The sequence below is a fragment of the Strix aluco genome, chromosome Z (assembly GCF_031877795.1).
Source record: "Strix aluco isolate bStrAlu1 chromosome Z, bStrAlu1.hap1, whole genome shotgun sequence".
Lineage (NCBI taxonomy): Eukaryota > Metazoa > Chordata > Aves > Strigiformes > Strigidae > Strix > Strix aluco.
This window is the reverse complement of record NC_133971.1, coordinates 84,718,875-84,742,019: the sequence shown is the minus strand read 5'-3', so window position 1 is coordinate 84,742,019 and position 23,145 is coordinate 84,718,875. Positions and strand designations below refer to the sequence as shown.

At 44.4% G+C, this 23,145-nt stretch overlaps 3 protein-coding genes across 3 annotated transcripts in view; 1 reads left to right on the top strand and 2 right to left on the bottom strand.

The window, feature by feature from the left end:
* Positions 1–641: 641 nt before the first annotated feature.
* Positions 642–11,125, top strand: ARHGEF39 (Rho guanine nucleotide exchange factor 39). Its single transcript, XM_074812776.1, has 9 exons — positions 642–799; positions 1,377–1,471; positions 1,885–2,005; positions 3,047–3,165; positions 4,770–4,840; positions 5,617–5,745; positions 9,297–9,526; positions 10,455–10,543; positions 10,733–11,125. Exons 1-9 carry the CDS (start codon positions 653–655, stop codon positions 10,746–10,748), a joined length of 1,017 nt encoding a protein of 338 aa, XP_074668877.1. The 5' UTR covers positions 642–652; the 3' UTR covers positions 10,749–11,125.
* Positions 11,126–14,671: 3,546 nt separating this feature from the next.
* On the bottom strand, positions 14,672–15,710 carry MRPL17 (mitochondrial ribosomal protein L17). Its single transcript, XM_074812135.1, has 3 exons — positions 15,478–15,710; positions 15,304–15,372; positions 14,672–15,224 (listed from the first exon to the last, which is right to left on the bottom strand). Exons 1-3 carry the CDS (start codon positions 15,649–15,651, stop codon positions 14,952–14,954), a joined length of 516 nt encoding a protein of 171 aa, XP_074668236.1. The 5' UTR covers positions 15,652–15,710; the 3' UTR covers positions 14,672–14,951.
* A 942-nt stretch (positions 15,711–16,652) lies between these two features.
* CCBE1 (collagen and calcium binding EGF domains 1) overlaps positions 16,653–23,145 on the bottom strand; it is a 102,135-nt gene continuing 95,642 nt past the window's right edge. Inside the window, exons 8-11 of the mRNA XM_074813276.1 lie at positions 22,501–22,640; positions 22,373–22,408; positions 21,774–21,809; positions 16,653–20,695 (exon numbers count right to left, since the gene is read on the bottom strand). Of these exons, the coding sequence (XP_074669377.1) occupies positions 20,462–20,695; positions 21,774–21,809; positions 22,373–22,408; positions 22,501–22,640 (446 nt within the window). The 3' untranslated portion in view covers positions 16,653–20,461. The remainder of the gene's footprint in view (positions 20,696–21,773; positions 21,810–22,372; positions 22,409–22,500; positions 22,641–23,145) is intronic.

The following is a 23,145-nucleotide window of genomic DNA, read 5'->3' as shown; positions in this document are numbered from 1 at the left end:
ATCCATGCGCAAGCCAGAACTTTTGTAGAGGTAGCTCAGCTTCCAGACAAACTGCAGACTTCATGCTGCAAGTGCACAAGAGTCTGCACTACCTTTTGATCAAAAGGTACAGCAATATTTAACTGGTGCTCTGCCAACACATGCCTCTTCTCTGAGAGCGGATGATAAAAGAGGGAGTTTTTTTTCCCTGTAACAAAAGCATGATGCTTTTGCAGGAGACAAGAGCAGCCTCGAAGCTGGTTAGTAAGTGGATAGTGTGATTCACAGCAGTTGCTCAGTCTCTCTCATTTCTGAAACCACAAACTACTGAAATGACAGTGCCTGCCTCCCCCCCCCCCCCCCCCCCTCTTATGGCTGTTTTCTACTCCTACATGCAGTACCTATTCCACCCACTAACTTCCTTGGGTTTATTGAGAATTTTGAGTGAAGAATGGGGCAAAGCACAGGAAGCAGTGGTTTGTGAGTGGGATTGCACACTTGATCTTACAGATGTATTGTAGTTGCTGGCGATTGACTTCCCTTATTTCATAGCAAAGTGTAGGGTTCATAGCTCAGAATCCTACCCTGCAGCATAGGTTATTCTTTTGTTGTGTGTCTGTCTCTCTTGGCTCTTCAGGATCATTACCTTTCTGTACATCAGCCTGAGGCTGCCATGCGTGACTCGTGCCTGCTGTTTATGGCGGGAGCAAACCCTGTGGAAGAGCAAAGGGCTCGCTGGGAGAGAAAACGCAGCCGGACAGCCAAAGAGCTGCTGGAAACCGAACACAAATACCTTGAGCAGCTGGATTTGGTGGTCACAGTGAGTATTTTGGCCCCTTCTGATGTGCGGGTACTTTCAGACAGCACGTACCTATTTGTGTTGTCATGAGGAAGGGTCAAGAGGAAGACTTTGATACATACCTATTGCATGGGATGACTGCTGGGGCTGAAAGTTTTTTTTGTTGTTTTTCTTCTACCTTGTCTGTAATTTCCAATAGCTCATGGTTTGGACCCTTGGCTTTGGTCTGTACACAGACATAAATCTTTAAGTTTTGATTACATTGGGGACTACCCTTAAGATGCCTGAGATGTATGAAATGCAGGGACACAGACAAGACAAAGATAGATTATGAACAAGGTGGTGAAAAACAGATGCATCTAGCAATACTGAAGTAGACTATCAGTGCTGTAGTGCTGTTCCGCATGTTTACAGTTGTGGTCAAAGTTATCAAGAAGGCTTAATCTGATGATAGAGATCTTAAGTAGACATTCACAGTATTTGATGTCTTTTTGACCTAAAGAGCATGCAACTTCTTACTTCTCCTGTGTGCCACGAAAAACCTTTGAGTGACCTGTGAGTTTTACCTGTTTGAAATTCTCTCTTTTTTTCTACTTAGTTCTTTGTGACAATTTTAAAGGCCAAAGGGACGCTGAAACCTCCTGTGTTGGAAACCATATTTGGACCCCTGGAATCCATATATTCGGCCAGCCAGTAAGTGAACACACTGATGTGATTCCTGTAATTATATGGGGAGGACCGTATATTGATAGAAAAGTAAGATTTCAGGAAATAAAGCTAATAGCTTATTAAACAGGCCTTCACTTTTAGTACTGCTAGCCTTGGTGGTACCTGCAGGTGTACCCAGGAAACTGCTGATCTGTATCCACGTATCCAGATGTCCAGTTGCTCTCTGGATAGTGGTTTAAACCCAGTAAGTCTGCTGCATGGTGTTTTTAAGGGATGTTTTCTGTAGCTTACCCTGTGACCACCAAGCATGTATTTGGCACACAAACTGGATGTGGGTTGGAGGCTGACAAAGGAAGGTCAGCATAAGAGTGAACCAGAGGGAGCTGTGAAAATCCCATCAGTACCCTTCATGAGCAGTCTTTGCTCCTTGTGCACAGTGTTCTGTCGCTTCACCTGGAGAGAGGGAATCTGGGACCAGGACTGGAAAATTTCTGTCAGAATCTGGAGCTTTATGGCCACTATGCTGAGAATTTGGAGCAGGCAAATAAAACATTGAGGGTAAATATCTCCTTTATTCTTCATGTTCTTTCTTCCCTCTCTTTCTCCATTCTGTCAAACAGTTACATCCTTCCCTTTTTCTTCTGTTTCTGGAGTGACCAGTTTTCTTCCTTTTTCTGGACTGCTGCTATTTTCTCAGTCTTCCATAATAGCATGGTGAAAACTTCTCTGCTTATTTAGAGCTTCAAATTTTTGAAGCTTGTTTCAGGTGTTTGTATGTATATGTGCATATGCTGAGCACAGCTTTCTCAAAGAGAGTTCTGTATTTACTCCCACTCCTCTGTGGCTGGCAAACCTGGAGAGTTTGCAGTGGGAACACTAGGGCACAGTGATCTCTTCCTGGAGAATTATCACATGTCCTAATATTTCCCACTACCACTATCTGTATCCTAACAACAGGATTTCCTTTTCCTTCCCATTTTTTTTTCTATCCTATAAGAGAAGTTTTTCCTTCCTACTTAACCTCTCCAAATACAACCTGTCTTCCAAGAAATTTCAGAAGGATATCTGTTTATTTTAAAGTCCTGAAAGCTGTATCTGGGATTTAAACCACCTGACTTCCAGTTTTTGTCTGTGCTTGTTCCCTGCTGCAGCATGTATTGGGAAGTTTTCCTTCTGTTTGCATTCACACTTTCAAATTCCCAAAAGAAAAAGCCATTTTGGATACTTGCCTTGAGGTGTTTGGAATGTGGGTCTGCATTGCTTTGCTTGAAATGAGTGGCAAAGAGCCACAGGTGGTCTCCTTGTTTTCCTATCTAAGTTAACCTTCCTTTTTTTCTTTATTTCCATTTGCTGCGTATACTAGCTTTATATTGCTGTGCATGTATGAAGAAGGGATGTTGCTTTCACTACCCGCTGGGAAATCGTGGTCAGGAGAAAGGGAATTGCTTGACCATGGTCACAAGAGAAGTTGTTGATGCTTGTGTTTTTGACTGCAGTTCCAAACTCAAAGGGTCTTAAGAGTGCCAAGCTCTGGTGCAGACTAGAGCCCGTATTGCTTTCTGTAGTCTCAAAGCTATATGCCTTTTCTGCTGCACACAGGAGCAACTGAGGAAAACTAAGTCATTCCGACGGTTTAAGAAACTCCAGGAGACTCGACCTCAGTTCCAAGGGAGGAAGCTGGAGGATCTGCTTCCTTTGCCCCTGCAGAGGTTACACCAGTAAGCCATCAATTCTGAGTCTTCAAGGTGTTAGTATGACAGGGGAAAAAAGAACATGAGTTTTTGGCATGCTATGGGAGGTAAAGTTGCTTAATATGTCTCAAAATTGGATTATATAGACATCAATGAAACAGACCTCAAGACATGCCATTAAAGTGGAATCACTGTACACGGATGGGAGATGATGCAGAAAGGTAGCTATGTTTAGCACTGGCTCCTAAAGCCCTTCATCTTGATCTCATCTGGAAGTGGAGGTTTTCTATCATCTTGGTAAGCTACTGAAGTTAGGCCCTGAGCAAAAGCAAGCTGTCTGAAGTGGTGCCCCCTGCCAGAGATGGTCTCTCCTTTTGTGCAGGTTGCTGACCTGGAGCATTGTGACTCTTCTCTCTTGTAGATGGTTGCTTTTAGATAGAGATGAGATTAATGAACACAGAGGAGCTTTTCTGCCTTCTCTGGTTATCAGGACTGTATGCTTTCCTCAGATTTGGTGCCTATCGCAGCTGTCTGAGCCTGGACAGATCCAGTCTGGATTGCTGCATTCCCCCATTGAGGCATCATCTTCCCTTCAAAGGGAGGCAGGCTGAGTGCATGAAGTGAGTGCTGCATGCACTCAAGGGCTGCCCTTTCTTGGGGAGGGTATGTGGGTAATACACAGCACAGGTAGTTTGTTGGGAATCCAGCTGATGGTACTGTAGATCAAATAGTTGCTCTTCAACCATGGTCTTATCCACTCTAAAGCAAATTTGCAATATTGAGAGCCTCCTTCTTTGAAAATAACTCAGAGCAAGCATACCACAGTCTTTCAGGTAGCTTTATGTAACCTTTTTAATCAGCTTGGCAGGTATAAACAGAAGCTTTCTTTTTACTGTAATTCTTTGCATTGCTCCTTTAAATTTGTGAAATAGCAGTATATTTGTTGCTGTCCAACTGTTTGGAAAAATGGTGGCTTTTTAACAGAAGGTCTAATTTTTTCATTAATCAGCTCTTTCATGTTCAAGTTTCTTCAAAACTCTGTTACATATACTGCAGGTCATATGAGTTCTGCCAGTTCATGAATCTATTCAATGTGATATTTCTTCTGTCATTTCAGACTGAAAATAATTTGACTTTATTGGGAGAAAGCATTTGCAGAGATCTGATCTTTCCAGTAAAGACTAGAGAGAAAGAAAGAAAAAGGCAGTTCCTAGTTCTTATAGAAATGCCTTTATTTTCTTGTGTGGGCAGGAAACATATGGTATAAATGCTACCATTCAGACATTAAAAAAAAATAGTTCAAAGAGAAATTTGTCTATTATTCAAGGCATTTTTATGTGAATGCTAAGAGAGTCTCATGGACTTAAGTAACATGTGAGGTTGCTTTTATCAGATTCCCCAGGAAATGCCAAAAGCTTGCAAATGTATAAAATACTTGAGTTAATTTAGTTGATAAATTTGAAGATAAAATGAATGTGATCGAAGAATTGTGACCACAAGCTGCTTGGGTAGGCTTAGAGATGTGTACTCCATCTCGTGGTGGAATGTTGTTTTGTCATTCTGTGACTGATAGGAGATGCTGCTGTTCCTGGCATCTTTTTTGTGAAATAAACCTGCTCTCTCTATCTTAGGTACAAGCATTTCATCAGAGACCTGCAGGAGAATACCAGCCCAGACAGTGCAGAGTACCAGCAACTTGCAAGTATGAGTCTACCTGTAGATGCTGGCACTTTGATCAGTGTTAGCCTCCTTGCTGATAATAATTAGATTCTCATCTTCTGTCTAATTCCACAGGAAGAAAAATCTTACTCTCCCTGGGTTTCTACTGTTTCCTTTCTCCATCTTGATCAGGATGTCCCTGAGAACACGTTGAGAATAAAAATGTAGAGTAACTGACTGGAAAAGTGACCTAGGGGTTAGGTTGGAGAAATGACAGCTCTGTTTTTTGTGATGAGAGTGGTGAGGCACTGGAGCAGGTTGGCCAGGGAAGTTGTTGATGCCCCATTACTGGAAGTGTTGAAGATCGGGTTGGATGGGGCTTTAAGCAGCCTGATCTAGTAAAAAATGTTTCTGCAGGGGAGTTGGATTAGATGATCTTTAAAGGTTCCTTCCAACCAAAACCATTCTATGACTATTGGTCACGTGCCTCAGTTTTCTAGATCATGTTCTTCATGCCATATTTACTAGCAGTTAACACCACTTGTGGGGTATTTTTCCTGGTTTTGCTTCCAAACGCAGGAAATTATTCTTCTGTCTAATGTTTCATTGGCAAATAAATGTTTTTCTAGAACTGCAGAGGCCTCTCTCCAATCAACATTTCTACAGTCCAACTCCTGCTGAAATAACTGAATAAATCTGTTGCTGATACTTGGTTTAAAACATCTGCTGCTTAATTTTATCTTATCTTCACAGCAAGATAGATAAAGTGTAATAAGTATTCATTTGTGATAACTTCAGAATATACTGCTATAATTTCAGAGGCTGTGAAATCTGTTTCTGAGGTATCTCGGTGGGTCCAAGACATCATTCATAAGAGAGAGAACTCATTGCAGCTACTTCGGGTTCAGAAACTGCTCAAAGGACAGAAGACCCAGATTTTGACTCCAGGTGGGTCTTACTGACAGCTCTGTTTTTCTTCTGCCAAGCTGAGATAACTGGAGGAGATATGCTCGCCTTCATCTCTGACTCAACCCATATTAATCTGTTTTCCCTTTTTCTGCCCAAATTCTACAGATAGGTGGTGGAGGAATATAACTAGTAATTCAAGCACTTTTTTCTTTTAAATTAAGAATTTTTGAGTGAGGCTAATCAGCAGCCTAGCTGCCTGACTTTCAAATAGGAGGAACTGATGACATGTAGTTAGGTTTCTGTTACTAACTGTCTAAGGAGATCAGGAGAGTAAGTCCTGGGTGAGAATAAAAGACAGACATTGAATAATTCTGAAAGAGTGTAAGTAGTGGTGTTGTCCCTACTGTATTGCAGCAACTATAGATTTCCGAGTGTCAAGGGCCCAAGCTACATGAAGCTACAAGCTTCATGGACTTCGCTCACACCCTTCACATGAAGTATCTTTCTAACTGCATGGTTAAACTGAGCCAGAAATCAGAGTATTTCTGTTGATAGCTAAGATACATAATGTCACAGTCACTGGCATGTGATAATCTAATTGGATAACAGGTTTCTTTATGACCTCTTGTGTGACTGGGTGCTCTCCATGCCCAGAGCATGCATGCTTGGAGCTAGGTATGGAATATTGTAAGAAATGTATCCAGTCTGGACAATTATGAAATGGTCACCTGGGGCTTCACCTGTGCCCTCACTAAACACTGCGAAGGTCATCTAGGAGCAGTGCTGCAGCTGGAGGGGAGTTTAAAGTCACTGTGTGTAAAACTCTCTAAGGCACACCTCCAGGTACTTGTGGTTGTAATTCATACATGTGGAGTTTTGGGTGAAAAAAAAATCCCCCAGTGGGATGGGGGAGAGAATCGGAAGGGTAAAAGTAAGGAAACTTGTGGGTTGAGGTAAAACCAGTTTAACAGGTAAAGCAAAAGCCACTTGTACAAGCAAAGCAGAGTAAGGAATTCATTCATTCCTTCCCATCAGCAGGGAGTTGTTCAGCCATCTCCAGGAAAGCAGGGCTCCATCACATGTAACGTTTACTTGGGAAGACAAATGCCATCACTCCAAACATCCCCCCCCTTCCTTCTTCTTCCCCCAGCTTTATATACTAAGCATGACATCATATGGTATGGAGCATCCCTTGGGTCAGCTGGGGTCAGCTGTCCCACCTGTGTCCCCTCCCAGCTTCTTGTGCACCCCCAGCCTACTCCTGGTGGGGTGGTGTGAGGAGCAGAAAATGCCTTGACTTCTGTATAAGCACTGCTCAGCAATAATTAAAACATCCCTGTGTTATCAACACTGTTTTCAGCACAAATCCAAAACAGAACCCCATACCAGCTACTATGGAGACAATGAACTCTAACCCAGACAGACTAGCATGGGTAGAAAAAGAGGTTATTTGTCAGAAGTTATCGTTCTCAAAGATGCTCAGTCAATGGACAAATTAATTTACAATTCTCTTTCCCATTTTTCTTAGAATCCTTCTGGTGATGCTAGCTGAAAAGGAGCTAGCAAATGTGTGCTCTGCTTACACTGAGCATAAGCATGTGTGTGAGTGCCTGGGCACACTGGGGTAGTGCATAAGTAAAAAGGTAAAACAGTTATCCTGAATGACAAAACTAATAAGATAACCCCATGACAAAAAAACCCAACCTCCAAACACTATAGTTAGACCAGAGATAGCCATCGTTTGAAAGCATTGGGCCTGCTTTTTCTTTTTGACTTCAGATGTTGAGACCTAGTAGGACAAGTGTTGATGTCTATAGACACCTTTTCGTTATCTAGGACAGAGAATTGTGATGGTTGTGTTTTCCATTAGCTGGAGTAAAATAGGTACTGTTGGATGTGAGAAGCAGAAAAGTAAGAGGCAGCTGGGGCTTTCTAGTTTCTGGAAAGCTGGACTAAAACAAGCTAGCTTTTGCAGAACTGTTAAGATTGCATCCTATTACTAGGAGGGAAGAGGTGAGAAAACAATGCTATATAGATTCAGAAAAAAAGAGTAGCTTTGGAGTTGGGTATTTCACATTTGGCAGTGTCTCTGAGATGTGCTGCTTCCAATGGAAAGAGACCCTGATTTCCTTGCTGCCTTCCAAATATAGGGCAAATACAATCTTAGCTGGAAATGCCTTCTTAACACAGCACACTGTTTGGTCATCCCTAGCTTCCCTAGGGAGATTTCCTTGCCCTTCGTTCATAAGAATTTCCTAAATCACATGCCCCTGGGATTCCTGAACACAGATCTATATCCCAAGACGTTCAGCTCAGATTGTACGCCAGGGAGTCTGATCACAGCTTAGTCTGAGGGAAACAGTTCCCAGCCCCACACTGCTGACACCTTCTTTCCATTTGTGTTTTAAGCTTAGACTGATTCCTGCATCTCACCCTTGTCTTTCTCAGTTTCTTATTCAGACAAGAGGAGTGGTTCCTGTGGAGTAAGCTAAGCAGGAATTCACTTGCCTCTATGTTTTGTGACTGTGGCATATGAAGTAAGACACAATCCGTAATTAAAACAAAATTGTGTTGTTTTCTAAAAGGTATTTTACTAGCTCAGCCAGAACTAAGGCACAAAAAACAGTGACTGAAATTCTCTGGCAGGTGTTTCTCAGACCAGGTCAGATGACAATACCTTATTATGACTTTAAATTTTTATAAATAAACTTACTGTCAGAGTCTTTGTAATTCCCATGAGTTGGTGGCTGTCTTGTACAGTAGTCCTTCTAGTTAGAGGCACTGCTTTAATTATTCCATTTGTGTAGATGCCACTTTTTTTATTGCTCCTTACAGTTAGGTTTATCAAATTGTTTTGATTTTTTTCCTGCTGATTTCACTGCCTTTTGTTTTATTGCAGTTCATTTCATGGGTAGATGATGCTGGGCACTATTCTGTGAGAGGCTGATGAGGCTGCCTATTCAGACCTTCCTTTTAATACATTGTTTTGTATCCCCTTTGCTGTCTTCTCATTAGAACAGTAATCTGCATTCTGTACTCTGTTAACTACTGGAGCTCTGTATATGGTTAGATGACCTGTGAACCATTTTTTTTTAAACACACAAGCAAACAAAACAAGGGAAAAACAATAAATGTTCAATGCTTAGGCTAACTTCTGTTTCACCACTAATGACAAACAATTGGACAACACAATTTCATAGTTTGCTATGTTTTCTGGAGGTTTGTGTTAATTTAAAGGTATGCACGCCATTTTCAAACCATGTTTGTGTTCTGGTCTCTTTAAACAGCCTTGCGTTTCATAATGTCCTCTTAATTAACGTAGTGGATTTATAACAACTTCAGTCTGCTCCTCACATACTAAAAGTTTTGGGCTGATTTACTATTTCTGCATGAGTGTAATGAGTGCTGGTGATCTGGCCTCAGTTGATAGTGCCTTCTAGTGGCTGGAATTGATGTAGAACCTGCTAACCTACAAGGGTAGCTTACTGTATTCCTCTTTGTCTCATTGCATCCTTCTTTTTCTTTTTTTGTTTTTTTTTTTTGTTCCAGTAGTGATCTGACAACTGTCTTTATTTCCCTTGCATGCCTAGGGCGCTGGTATATCCGGGAAGGCTGGCTTTTGGTGGTGCCTTCAAAGGGAGGAGAACTGAAGCGCAGGATGTTCTTCCTTTTTTCTGATATCTTTATTGCAACGAAGCCCTGCCACCCACTGCACCCGCTGAACTCGAACAAATTGGCATGCCAGGCTGTCTACCCACTTCACCAGTGCTTAGTGGATAAAGTGTTCGGCCACACGCAGAGCCAGGGAGGGCTCCTCAGTGTAAGTCTTCACACTTCTGGCTGGCAGAAGCATCAGTGGCGGCAGAATTGTGCAGTGGGTCTCTAGCTGTCTCAGCAGCACCAGGACTGACATGGTGAGAGTGGTGACAATGGTAAATGCAATGAACTAGTCTGAGTTAGGGCAACCCTTCCCCTTGAGTGATGTAGGTCCTTTTCCCTTCATGGTGTATGCCCTCCTGAGTGCTCTGGGGTACAGGTTTCTGGTTGTTTTACTTAGTTTAGGTGAGGAGGGTGCGATAAGACTTTGACATGCCCTCATCAGAGCCACATGTTTGAGGGGACAGCCCCACAATCATGTGACAATGAATATGTAGCGTTTGATTGACTGTGGATGGAGTTTATAGAAAATCCTGAAAAACAGAGAATGCAAAAAGGTGTGGGTATTATCACAACAGTTATTGCTCGTGCATCTAACTCCCTGAGGGCTGCAGGGTCTGTGATTGGGACTGATGCCTTAGGTAAGGGTTTCAAGTTCAGGTCTTCCTAGGCAGCAGCACCTGGGAGCTCTGTCAGCTCGTTCCTCGTGAGCTATGACAGGGAAGACTTTGAGCAAGCTGTGATCTGTAGATGGTGGTAGTGGAAGGACCCCTAGGGGCAGCTCGGAGTATGGGAGCAAGCTGGCTGAAGAGCTGCTGAGAACTCGTAATTGCCCACTTCCAAACACCCTATTAAGTCAGAGTGAGCTGTCATCTGTGGCTGGAAGGAATGGACAAGACTGGCACTTGCTCTGTACCACCCAGCCTCTGGCTTCTCCCAGTACCAATGCTAAATTTTCCTATCTGGGAAAAAATGGTGGAAATCAGCATGCAGGGCTGAGTTGAACTCAGTGGCAATGACGCTCCTTTTATCAGAGTTGCTGCCTTGGTAAGGATGCCACAAAGTGGTACCAGATTGTGTTTGCCTTTCAGCTTTCCTTTCCACACAAGACACTGCTATTGATGTCCAGTGACCAACAAGATATTAATGACTGGTATCAGAGTCTCACAGCTGCAGTCAGGTAGGCACCTGTTTTCCAGAGGTGGAGGGGGGCAGAACATAAAAATGACAGTACCAACATGTATTTGCATGTATTACATGGTTATAAAGCTGATTGAGAAGACCTGACTCTGGCAGCCAGGATACAAGGGAACAGTAAGAACAGATTTCATTTATTAACAGTGAACTTCCCCTTTGTTTTCCCCTACAGGCAGCTGAAAGCCTGACCCACGTGAGTACAAGACAGACTGGCAGGACAATCACCTCTCTTAGTAGAAGCCTACACAATCTCAGGAGATGCATTTAGAGGGACTACACACCATGCTTGTGAGATGATGAATGCATAGTAGAATTGCATTTAGAACGCACCATGCTTGTGAGATGATGAATGCTTTTTCAGCAGTCCTAATCCTAATACAGATATGGGTATGCAAACTAAGGGTTTGTGTATAAAAAAATCTGTATCAGAAATTTTCCCCAATGTAGCTTAGAAGCTTCTAGCTTTTCTAAACTTTTTTCCCCTCAGATTATTAATTTAAGGACAAGCAGAAGAGAGCCTGACTTGCTTTCTCTCATTAAATGTTTTTATCCAACTGTTTCTAAATCAGTGTGTTCACGTTTATTTGTCTACATATGTCTGCTGGCTCTTTCTTCTGGGTCCTTTGATCAAACCAGATGTTTTGGATAATGGTAGCATGGGCATAACGCTCTATTTTCAGCTAGTGCTACGGGGCTGCAGTCATCTTCCTTCCTTGACTTGTTTTTATCGTTCATATCCTTGAGTTTTCTACCAAAATGGTTTGACAGTTTCTGTACCTCCTCTTCTAAGAAAGTGACAGGTCGGCGGATAAGGGAAAATGATTCAGTGGTTAAAATCCCTCTCAGTTTCTTATCAGTCCCACAGAAAAGTTAGTCTGCTGAATTATCTGAAATAAACTGATAGGTAACATAGACTCATGCTTATCAAACAGCATTCACATCTCTGATCTGAATCCTAAGAGATGACGCGGATGCACTCACCTTTACCTTCAAGGTGTGCAGTAGCCTTATCGCTTTGAAATGCTACAGTGAAAAGCTTGGGCAGCACCTCTGCTCCTGAAGCACAGGGAAAATCTCCAGAGGGCTACAGTCAGCATTCTGGGCCATCAGTTTCTGGTAATGTGCTAGGGTTCCGTTTACTAGCTTGAAAGACGAACTTAAGGAAGAAATATAGATAAGGTATTATTCTTGAGTATCTCACTGAAGCCTCAACATGGACTTTTAATAATGTGGAGGCTTTGCAGCAGTAGCAGTTTGGATTCATCTATTGAGGGGGAAAACATCTGAACAAGATGCTAGGTCAGCGGCAAAGAGGGCAATCTCAAGGTCATTAGAAACATAAAAGATTAAGGTCTGTCTCAACTCTGACTTTTTAGTAGTTTGTTTTCTCTTCTTCCTTAAGCAGTGCCACGCACCTTTAATTTATTACTGGAATTCATTAAAAGAGAAGTGGTACTGTGTGAGATAAGTGTCCTGAAGAGAGAATTACCAAATTTTAAGTTCTTTCACATCACTTCATTTTTTTTTTTTTTAAAATTTGTTTTTCCATACAGCTAACTCACTACATAGGATCACTCATTTGTCTTAAGTTTGTGAAACTTGGGAGAGAGGAAGGAACCCAACATGTTTGGGTTTGGGTTTTTCTTTTTTTTTTCACTCAGAGCTACAGCTAGACCTTTCAAGTACTAGCTGTACTTGAAAACAAAGACAAAGCTAGCAATTTAAGTTTCTTATCTCCCAGCAGTTATATCACTCTCCGAAAAAGTTCTGCTACCATCCCTTTTTGTTTGAATAGGGTAATACTGAGATTTCTTGCAATCCTACACCTGTGGCTAAGGTGCAAGTTTTTGGTAGAGATGACTACTCTTTCTGCCCGTACTCCCTCCTTATTATAACACAAGTCCCTCTGATACTGCCTCTTTTAAGACTTACTCAGTGTTACCATTCTACTTGCATTCAACCCTTCTGAAACAGCAAAACTAACCCACTGATTTTTCACTGAATGCTGCTCCAGCTGGCTTCTAGAGAACGCTGTAGCTCTGTCACAGCGAAGTGGAGACACTGCCCCAGAGTAGGGCTGCTGGACCAGAAGCTGTAACAAACTCAGTCTTTGCTGGAATAAGTTATTCATGTTGAGCAACTGACACCATCTACCTGGCCTTGTGCAAAGCATTTGACACTGTCCCCCACAACAGCCTTGTCTCTAAATTGGAGAGACATGGGTTTGATGGATGGACCACTCGGTGGGTAAGGAACTGGCTGGATGGTCGCACTCGAAGAGTTGCAGTCAACAGCTCGATGTCTGAGGGGAGAGCAGTGACCAGTGGTGTTCCTCAGGGGTCGGTGTTGGGACTGGTACTTGGGAGAGATGAAAAAACAGGCCTGCGAGAAACACAGACTGAGAAAAACAGCCTGAGATAAAAGTTGAGAACCTCCAAGCTAAGGAATGCCTCAAACACTTGCAAGATGAAACTATAGTCACGGGGTGGACGGTGTGGAGGTTGAAGCTGATAAGGCTGCCTGGCTAGCTGGAGGAGGGACCCCTGTGAAGACAGGACAGTTCTCTGGTGCATCTTGTAAAGTTTCAAGGACCATCTGTCCAGTGAATGACCTTTGCTTCATTATCCATGAAGTGCATATTAAAGTTGACACCCTGATTATGCTAACAAAGACTAACATGATCATGCTAATTACATCATCCCATGAAACACCTTACCCCTCCCCATACATGGGATACATAGGTATGTGGGCCAACCTAGGGGACAGACCCAAGGAAAGTGGGTATAAATCAAGGGGGGGAAGGAGGGGGGCAGGGGCCCAGAGAGTGCAGTGAAGTGAAGAAGATGGATGCTTCCTGTAACCCTCACTGGCGGGATCGACACAGAAACCGAGACCGGTGATCTGTATTGGTTGGACTGGTGATCTTCAAGGTCTTTTCCAACCTAGACAATTCTCTATCTCCCTCCTTTCCTTTTTCCCCTTTTTCCTTCACTACCATTAAGTAACACAAGGCATACTGTACTGCTTGCCATAACTCGTTATATACTTAGTCAATTATTGTGTGTCCAAGTAGTACATTGTGGGTAGTTAATGTTTGGACTTCGAGACTTGGTTCACCGTTATCTGCTCAATTGGAGATTTGCGAATCTGAGTCACTTGTCTCCCTCTGAGCGGGACGTGACAGTGCTGTTTAACATCTTTGTTGGCGACATGGACAGTGGGATCAAGTGCACCCTCAGCAAGTTTGCTGACGACACCGAGCTGTGTGGTGCGGTTGACACGCTGGAGGGAAGGGATGTGCCATCCAGAGGGACATCGATGGGCTGGAGAGGTGGGCCTGTGTGAACCTCATGGAGTTCAACAAGGCCAAGTGCAAGGTCCTGCACATGGGTCAGGGCAATCCCAAGCACAGATACAGGCTGAGGGATGAGTGGATTGAGAGCAGCCCTGAGGAGAGGGACTTGGGAATACTGGTGGATGGAAAACTGATTATGAGCCAGCCATGTGCACTCATAGCCCAGAAAGCCAAATGTGCCCATGGCTGCATCAAGAAGCGTGGCCAGCAGGTCAAGGGAGGGGATTCTCCCCCTCTACTCTGCCCTCATGAGACTCCACCTGCAGCGCTGTGTCCAGCTCTGGGGGTCTCAGTGTAAGAAAGACATGGATGTGCTTGAGCAGGTCCAGAGGAGGCCACGAAAATGATCAGGGGGCTGGAGCACCTCCCCTACCCAGAGACCTTATAGCGGCCTTCCAGTGCTTGAAGGGGCCTACAGGAAAGATGGGGAGGGACTCTATATCAGGGAGTGTAGGGATAGGACGAGGGGTAATGGTTTTAAACTGAAAGAGGGTAGATTTAGATTAGATATAAGGAAAAAATTATTCACTGTGAGGGTGGTGAGACACTGGCACAGGTTGCCCAGAGAAGCTGTGGCTGCCCCCTCCCTGTAAGGGTTCAAGGCCAGGTTGGACGGGCCTTTGGGCAACCTGGTCTAGTGGAAGGTGTCTCTGCCTGTGGCAGAGGGGTTGGAACTGGATGATCTTTAAGGTCCCTTCCAACCCAAAACATTCCATGATTCTGTGTGCACAGGAATATAATCCAAATAGAAGTGAACACATTTTCTGAACAGTTTATTTACACAGAGACTATTAACCATTAGGGCTCTCAGCTTGATTTCTTTCTTTTGCTTCAAACCACAGGAAGAAGCAAGTAAACCTTGAGTTTATGCCTCCCATCATGGCAACTCAAGCTTAGTAATCAACCTTCAGACTTCCTATGACACCTTCCAGTCCTGTGCTCCAGCACAGCAACAAGCTGGCTGGCGCACGGGCAGCTCACGCCAAGACCCATCTCTGTGCGTGCATGGGGCCTCCCTCAGGGCAGTGGGGGATGCCTACACAAGGGTGCCTTTGGGGGCCTCTGGGGTTGCCGCTCGCTGCATGTCCTCCCGGTAGCCCTTCAGGAGCTGGTTGAGCAGTGTCTTCTCGGTGTTGCGCTGTGGGCGGATGAGCGGCGGGTAGGGGTTCCCCTTGAGCTCGATGACTGCCATCTTGGCGCGGTCAAGGCTATCCCGGTTGGGTATCTGCAGCAGGCGGGTGTAGCTGCCGGGGTGGGGCTGGAACCGGGGTGCCAGTACCTTGAACAGCTTGTGGATGAGGTCCTTCTCCTGCGGGGCGGCACGCTCAGCTCCAGCACCACGGTTGTGGCGGGCAAGGAGGGATTTGGCGGGGGCAGTACTTACTTACCGTCAGCCAGAAATTCGCCATGCGCATGGCGCGCTCGTTGGTGTCCCCCAGCTTGGCGTACTCAATGAGCTGCGGGGAGGAAGGAGGCAGAGCCGTTAGGGTGCCTCCGCCGCCCCTCGCCCCCCTCCCTCCGTCCCCCCGCCCGGTCAGGCCCGGTCAGGCCCGGCCGCTCACCCGCTCGGCGTAGCCCCGCATCTCGTCGGCCCGCGCCCAGGGCGCCTCGATGCGCTCATGCCGCACCAGCGCTGTCACTAGGTTACGCAGCAGGTCGAGGCGCGAGCGCGGGCCCAACCCTAACGGCCGGTACATGCGCCCATGAGAAATAGCGGCCACCACCGACAACCGCATCTTGCCTCCCTCTCGCCCTCTTCCCAGCCGCCGCCACCGCGGGGCACCTTGGGAGGCACTTCCCGGCAGCCCCCGCGCGCCGCGCAGCACGCCGGGAATTGTAGTTCGCCCCTACCCGCCGGCACGACCCGCAGCGGCGGCATAGAGCGGGTCAGAGGGCCGCCGTTGGGCTCGGCGGGACATGAAGCCCGGAGCCGCGTACCGAGAGGTCTGAGCGGGGCTGGGAATCCGGGCGGGGCCCCGGTCTCCCGGGAAGCGGTCGGGGGGGGAGGGGGCTGTTCGTCTCACGTCGGTGACGTTGCAGTGCGCAGGCGCACCGGAGCGCGCCCCCTCTGGGCGAGGACGGGCCGCGCGGCATGCCGGGAGCTGCAGTTCCATGCCCCGCCGTGTCGGCCGTCATCTGCCGCCGCAGCCAGCTGGGCGGTGTAACAGCCCTGCTGATGTCTCTGCGGCATCGGGGCGCCTCTGGGGTGAGGCCGTGGCGGCGCAGGGTGGGCTCTGAAGGGAGGAAGGAGAACAGCCGGCCTCCCTGCTGCCCCTCACCGCAGCTAGGCGGGGTGGGACAGCGCCCTCACAGGATCCCCCTGCGGCTGTGGGGAGGGGCTCAGCCTGCCGGGGCCTGCTAGAGCCCTTCTCTTACTCTCCCTTGTTCCCCAGTACCGGTGGTGGGATGCCAGAAGACCTGTGGGCCCCCGTACCGCATCCTGAGGCAGTGTAGAAGCTGCATGCGCCAGCAGCATGGGGTAAGGCTGGTGGATCCAGCCTCATGTAGCCCTCACGGGGCGCAGGAGCAGCCGTCCTCATAGTGGAGGTGGGTGCACGCCTTATTTCCACAGACAGAAACCCACCCTGTTCTGCAAGACCTCACACCCCCATAGTCCTGGCAGTGCCTACGGTTCAGCTCCCAAGAAAAATGCTAAAAGGTTTCCTTCTACTTGTTTCTTCCAGCCAACGTTTCTGTAATTTCAGAGAAAGAATGTGTAACAAAAGCAGCTACCAACTGTGTAAGAAAAAATATCTTTGTTATTATGAATACATCATAAAATCACAATAATTTTATACACATTTTAGTATTTCATATATAAATAAAGTGAACAGTATAGCTATTGGAATGTGTAATAGGTACAGACATACGGATTTTAATGTGAAACGAACAAATGCTCGGACTTCACCCCCAACCTTTTTGCTTCTCTGGGGTTTAGCGTATTAACTCTGAAATACTTCTAGGAAGAAGGTTATTCAAGCTGATGCCAACAATAACTCCAGGCATTACCTTAATTCCATTTACAGTCAATTTTCCTCTTCTTTTCCTGGCTTAGCCTGACTATATAGGAATTCTCCTGTGTCAGTATTCCAGCTTCACAAGAAAGACTATAATCCTGTATGTACTTGGCACAGTGTTGAAAGAAAACTTTTTCCAAGCTTTACGATCTTGTTAAACCCATTAACAATCAGCATTTTCCCATCACTACACACTCTTGCAAATGTTTCCATTAAATATATTTCTAATATTAATAAAATAACAAACTCTTTATTATCCTTCTGCTTATAACTTGATGTCTTAACATCAAAATAATAATTCTTTCTAATAAAATTATACATAGTATTTCTATGAAACAAAGTTGTCATGTGCATGAGCCTGGTAATGAAACTAGGCACGAATGTAGATGTTTCTACATTCTTAATTTGGGTTCTTGGGGGAGTTTGTTATTTTTGGAGCCACAGAGTAATAAATAATTTACAAGGTAATGACTTCCCTGGCTATCCAGTAATGAAGCTTAAGATTGGAAATGATGCTTCTTCTGTGGCTTTATAAAACTTTGGGTATGTTGAAGAAAATGTCACTTTTCTATCCGAGTGTCTTTATGTGTTTATCCCCAAATCTTAATGAAATGTTTCTGATACAGTGTGTTATGAAAGTTATTATACAATTAATCAGAAATAAAATGAGAAAAGTCTATGCAAATATCTTAGCTGGATGCAGACAGAAAGCTGAACCTTCCCAGCCAGCTGTGCTCAGAGGGGCTCTCCCTGCTGGAAGAATTCCTGTCAAGTGGACTTATCTTTACTGTAGTATCCCCTCCTTGCTGCTTGCAGCCAACAGCTTTGGGGCAGGGAGTCTGGAAAGAGGAGGGTGAAGCACAAGGACCAAGAAGCACTTTCCTTCACCGTCTTTTTTTATGGAGGAGGCATGTCAGTTGGAAACCCAGCTCTAGGCTGTGAAAACCAATGGTGCAGACTCCAGAAAGGGAAGTTATTGAGGTTTCCATTCAGAAAGGCATGTAAACACATGCCATATTTTATGTTCATGAGTCTGTAGGACAGCTTTCTGTACTTACAGTGAAGCATGTATTTTATCTATTTTTCTGGTCCAGTCTCAGAATTTCCCTTCTTTGGATACTTATGCACAGCTGGGCAATTGTCACCCGCCCCTGAATTTGATGGTCAAACTGTAAGAACTTTTCATTTGGTATTTGTCTATATTTGCAAAAGCAGAGCTTAGAACTAAAATAAGTGCCTTTTTTAGAACACATCTTCTTGTGGGCAGGGGGCAATAGAATTTAGTTGGTATGTCGGAAGTGATTCATCTAACTCATTATTCACTATCCAATGGTCAAAAAACCCTGCAGCTACTACTTCTCTAGTGGGAATCAACCTGATCCAGCAGGTGATGGGGTGTGTGGTAAACATATGCAAGAGTTACATAATTGGCAAGAGTTACAAATATAACATTTGACATTTAACAAATTTACTTAAAATTGCATATTCATGAATGTGTTATTTATACCTAGTTGTCTGCTTGAAATTAAGAAAATAAGACATAAATGCCCCAGTTCATGCTGTCTTAGAGGTTTCTTTCAGCCTGCTGTGTATAAGACCATCACTCTTTTGGCCACAAGTTCCTTTCCCAAGCCTCACTGATTTCCTTACTACCTGGTTCTCAAGACTACTTGGATCTGCAGCTGCTGGCAGAGCTCCTTCCAGAAGAGAAGCCCAAAGACCACAGGGTGAGAGTGCTATAATTTTTTCCAAGCTATCCCAGTGGTGTAGTCATTGCTTTGTAAATATTGATATACGTATAACATGAAAAGGAATACAGAACGTTAAGGTTCTTAGAGCTAATGCCCTTGCTTGTGGCATAGTGATAGCGAGGAATTGGGAAACAGTTACATGAATGAACACATCCTCTTAAGATAATACGCAAAAGATATGAAAGGTCTAGACAGCCAGCTGTTTGTACAACATGACCTGTACTGGTGGTGTAGGGATTACACCAACTATCTTTTGGCCCAGAGAATATGGAAGGGAATCCAAACCTTTATGGGTTATCTGAAAAGGGCCTGCTTATATTTTTACCTGTATTTATTCTATTAGAACATGCAAGCCCTGATAAACATGGCAGAATAAGAAGTTTTTCTTTGCATTTGTAACAGGGACATGACCCAGCACTAAACATACTGTAGAAGTAGCAGCTACACAAATACAACATTGAAGTTTTGTGCTTAATATACTCCTTTATCTTCTAAGCATGGCAAAGTCCTCAGCAGCTGTGGTAATCCAAAAGAAATGGTAATACACATCATCCATGAGGTATGGTCTAACTTGTGCATCCAATTTTCCAGTGTAAAAGAAGGGCACTCCCTTTCATCCCTCTTCACAAATACAGGATCCCAGGTACAGTACCTCACCTTAGCCATCCTCGTACTGGTTGAAGTGTTTTGTCGTGTGCACTCGTGCACCTGCTGATACTCCTTGTATACCCAGCCAAACACACTGCAGCTCTGTGTTCCAGTTCCGTGAATGCCATTTAGGTTGCTCTCATGCAGCAGAGGAACAAAACAGATGGGAGCTCTTTGCAAACATGAGGCCTCTCACTGGTCTTGATTTCACTTGGACTTCAGCATTTCACCAAGGAAGACATGAACCTGCAGGAAGTCAGAATCCGACTCATTCTGCAAGGCTGGGATTGATTTTGTGCTTGCCAGTAAGCCTACTTGATTCACTTATGCTTGGTTTTCCTGTTTTATATATCCCCTTTTCTCTTGCTCATCTTTGAGTAATGTGTCCAGCATGAATCTGTCGAGGAAGGGAACTGGCCTTCACACTGAGCAGTGGGAGAACGGTAAGGGAAAAGTAGTGTTAGTTTAGGACAAACACATCTTTTCAACTGTCTCTGAATGATACTCTAGCCACACAAAGCCAAATAATTTCCAGATCAAGAAGCAGCTCCCTTGTATCACAGCTTCACCATATGTTTTTTGCCTTTTCCTGCCACGGTGGGGCATAATAGATGAAGACATTTCACTTACAGATGGCCTCTGCTGTGAAACAGGGATCCACTTTTCATGTTCTCCTAAGCCTGGGGACAGGAGCTGGAGACTTGAGTTCAGTGGTATAATACATTTATATGTATAAACTGTGAATTAAGGTTTGCATTATTGATGTCATTCAGGGATGATGTTCAGCTACCACTCTACCCCTGGCAAAATTTGGGTACTGGGTCGTTTGGACATAGAATGCAAGGTAGGCAGATGAAATGCTGTGGTCTGTGCTGTTAGCTAGAGCATGCCTTAATTGTATTATATATTAAGAAGGTTTTCTTGATAGTCTAGGTACAACGCACAGTGCAGGCTTGATGGTATGGAGTTACTGCAAGGAGGCTACCATGAACCAGGAAAGCTACAGTACAGGCAGCATGGTTGGGTAAAAGCAAAGAGAAAACTGGGAAATTATATATATATATTTTACATTGTCAGTGCATTTTTATATTGAAGAACTGTAAAGGGGCTCTATTTTTCAGTAGGTGTAGCTAAGGATGAGCTGCCTTCTGTATCCTGGAGTCTCTGGGTGCTGTCCGTGGTTTGTAGTCTTCTCCAGATCCAAAATCTACTGTGTCATGATAGTTTGTAAATTCCTGAGGTAATGGAAACTCCTCTGTTGATGAATGAGTCCTGTGGCCAAACACTCTCTCTTGCAGCTCAGCAATGTCATTTCTGATGTCTGCCATCATCAGCAATAGGAAATCAAATGAACCTGGTGGGCCCTGCAGTCACAAGGCACAGTCATTAATAATAATCCACTTTCGCTCCTCCAGTTTTCAAACAGGTTGATATAATTACTCTTTCAGGGGTAACTCAGTAAAATACTGCTTCATATCAATTGCCAGAAGTTAACAGTCTGGTTTTGAATCAACTTGCTCAGGAAACAATTTTCAAAAGAAGGCAAATGTTTTTGCAGAGCCTACATTTACAAGGTGCTCAGCCCTTTTGTTACTTAACAATTCCTTTGCTATATCTGCCTCCTAAGAGTATCTTGACATCTCATGGGAACAGAGGAGATAAATCTTGGTTCCCTGTGTGCCTTCTTATTAAACTGGTAGAAATTACATTCTTAGAATGACTAACAAATCAGTAATTATTATTTATTTTAAAAATTTTCTCAAGAATGTTGGTATTTGGAAGGTATCTCTTCAATACGGTAACCTTGCTGCTGTCCATCACTTACTAAATATATTGATAATTACAATGCAGAGAGTATCCATCTGGTTTTACCTAATTTTAGAAAATAATTTCTTTTTAGCTGATTTCACATAGTAAAGTACACTGTTTAATACCGAGGACACCCTGGTGGTCACACTCTTAAAAATCCATTCCACCAATGAGAAAACACCGTAAGAAACAAATCTTTAAACAATTTCACCTGAAAACAGATTGTAAATACTCATCCTTCTCCTGATGACTCGCTCAAAGCCTATAGCTTCCCAAATCCCAGAGAGACGAAGGGCAGGATTTTAAAATGTTCCAGGGGTCAAACTTCCATTAGGAGCGGTGGCTGAACTGTACTAACTAGCACTCTGCATGGGATCTCATGCTACTGCCTTCTGACGATGTCCCACTGCTGTTGTAGGGCAGAGGGGCACTTACTGCCTTCAGTGTCCCACCCAGCAAGGGAAGAGGTGTGTAGGAAAAAACACTTGTATGAAAACAGGTAATCACTTCCTTTCCAATAACATTTTCTGTGCATGTAAAGTATCCTTCACTGTTGTCTTGACTTTTGGCCAACCTGTTGTTAGTAGTCAGCATCACTTTGTTGTGGAAATTCCTTCTGTGAGCAATACTTACAGGTATCCCCTTTGGTCCTGGTGCGCCTCGCTCCCCCTGTAATCAATACCACCTCAGTTAGTTTACTGTGACTAGAGGAAACAAAAGAAAATATAACAGTTTGCCTCTGCAGACTCTCTTACTTACTGTCCCCAGATCAAGAATCATCAGCTTACGCTTGCTCGGAAAAAGAAAAGAAAGTGAAAGAGGAACTCAAGGAAATTGCCGCTGATTCTAGTGGGATCAGAGTTGGGCACTTCTGATATTTCTAGATCGTAGCAAGCAAACTAGTTAACAGGAGAAATTCACAAAAGAGCAGTCTAATGAAATGGGCTAAGGCATCAATGTTTCTTCATGGAAAAGCCAAAATTGCTGCAGAGAAAGGAAAGGACCTTGCCTGACAGATAGCCTGGCAGGGCTATTTGCAAGACTTAAGGAATGGTAAGCATGAAATAGCAGAAGGAAGACATGAAGGAATGGGACAACAGGATGTTTTCAGCTTAGTGAAGGAAGTGAGATGGTAAAAGGGTGTGACTACAAGTGTGTAGAGGGTCTCTCTATCAAGCCTGCACTTCACATGTGCCTGTGCCCACGTTATGGAAAGCAGTACCTCTCCTCACCTTGCTACCGTCTCTCCCTGGGGCTCCCGGTGGGCCCTGCAAGAGAAAAGAAAGTGTTCACAGGGACATGAGAAGTTGTGGAGCTAAGGCCAACTGTGCAATGCATGACGGGAGATGAGAATACTGACCACGGGGCCTCGTCTGCCCTGCTTAATATGTGATATGTCTGGAGATGGGCCCATAGGTCCCATTGATCCACGAGGACCTGGCTGTCCGGGAGGTCCAGGTGACCCAGGAACTCCTTGACTCCCTTTTGGTCCTGGAGCCCCTGCAAACAACAGCAATGGTTACCTGCCAGGGAAAGTCTTCAGGACACTTCATCAATGCAAGCAGTGGGGACTGATCAATTTTTGAACCACCCAATGGACTGGTTGCCTTAACACACCCAAATCCACAACAACACAACTAACACATCAGTCATCTGAGACAACATTACTCCTTGTCACAGTAGCTACAAGAGATGTTCACAAAACAATTAAACCTTGTGTATACAAAGAAGCCAAGACTGCCACTACCAGGTGGTTAGGGACACAGGCTGGGAATGAAAAGAAAAGCAGAAATGCCTCATTTTCACACAAAGAAGAAAAGAACAAGTCACATTTGAGGAACATCTCATAAAAAGAAAGCCTCAGAAAACTCATGGGAATGTTGGGTCAAAGGCATCTACCTGACTGGCATAGAAGCAAGCCCTTTTCAGTGGTGGGTCGCACCTCTCTTTTGCCCAGTATAGTAGCCAATGTTTTAGGGGAAAAAAGGCTCTGTTCTTGCATTTT

Excerpts from the sequence above, each read along its gene's own strand:
- MRPL17 (XM_074812135.1), bottom strand. The coding sequence starts at position 15,651 with ATGCGGTTGTCGGTGGTGGCCGCTATTTCTCATGGGCGCATGTACCGG. Across the intron at positions 15,373-15,477 it reads TGCGGGGCTACGCCGAGCGG|CTCATTGAGTACGCCAAGCT; the intron begins GTGAGCGGCCGG and ends TCCTCCCCGCAG. Across the intron at positions 15,225-15,303 it reads TGGCGAATTTCTGGCTGACG|GAGAAGGACCTCATCCACAA; the intron begins GTAAGTAAGTAC and ends GCCGCCCCGCAG.
- ARHGEF39 (XM_074812776.1), top strand. The coding sequence starts at position 653 with ATGCGTGACTCGTGCCTGCTGTTTATGGCGGGAGCAAACCCTGTGGAA. Across the intron at positions 3,166-4,769 it reads CCCCTGCAGAGGTTACACCA|GTACAAGCATTTCATCAGAG; the intron begins GTAAGCCATCAA and ends TCTCTATCTTAG. Across the intron at positions 4,841-5,616 it reads AGAGTACCAGCAACTTGCAA|AGGCTGTGAAATCTGTTTCT; the intron begins GTATGAGTCTAC and ends CTATAATTTCAG.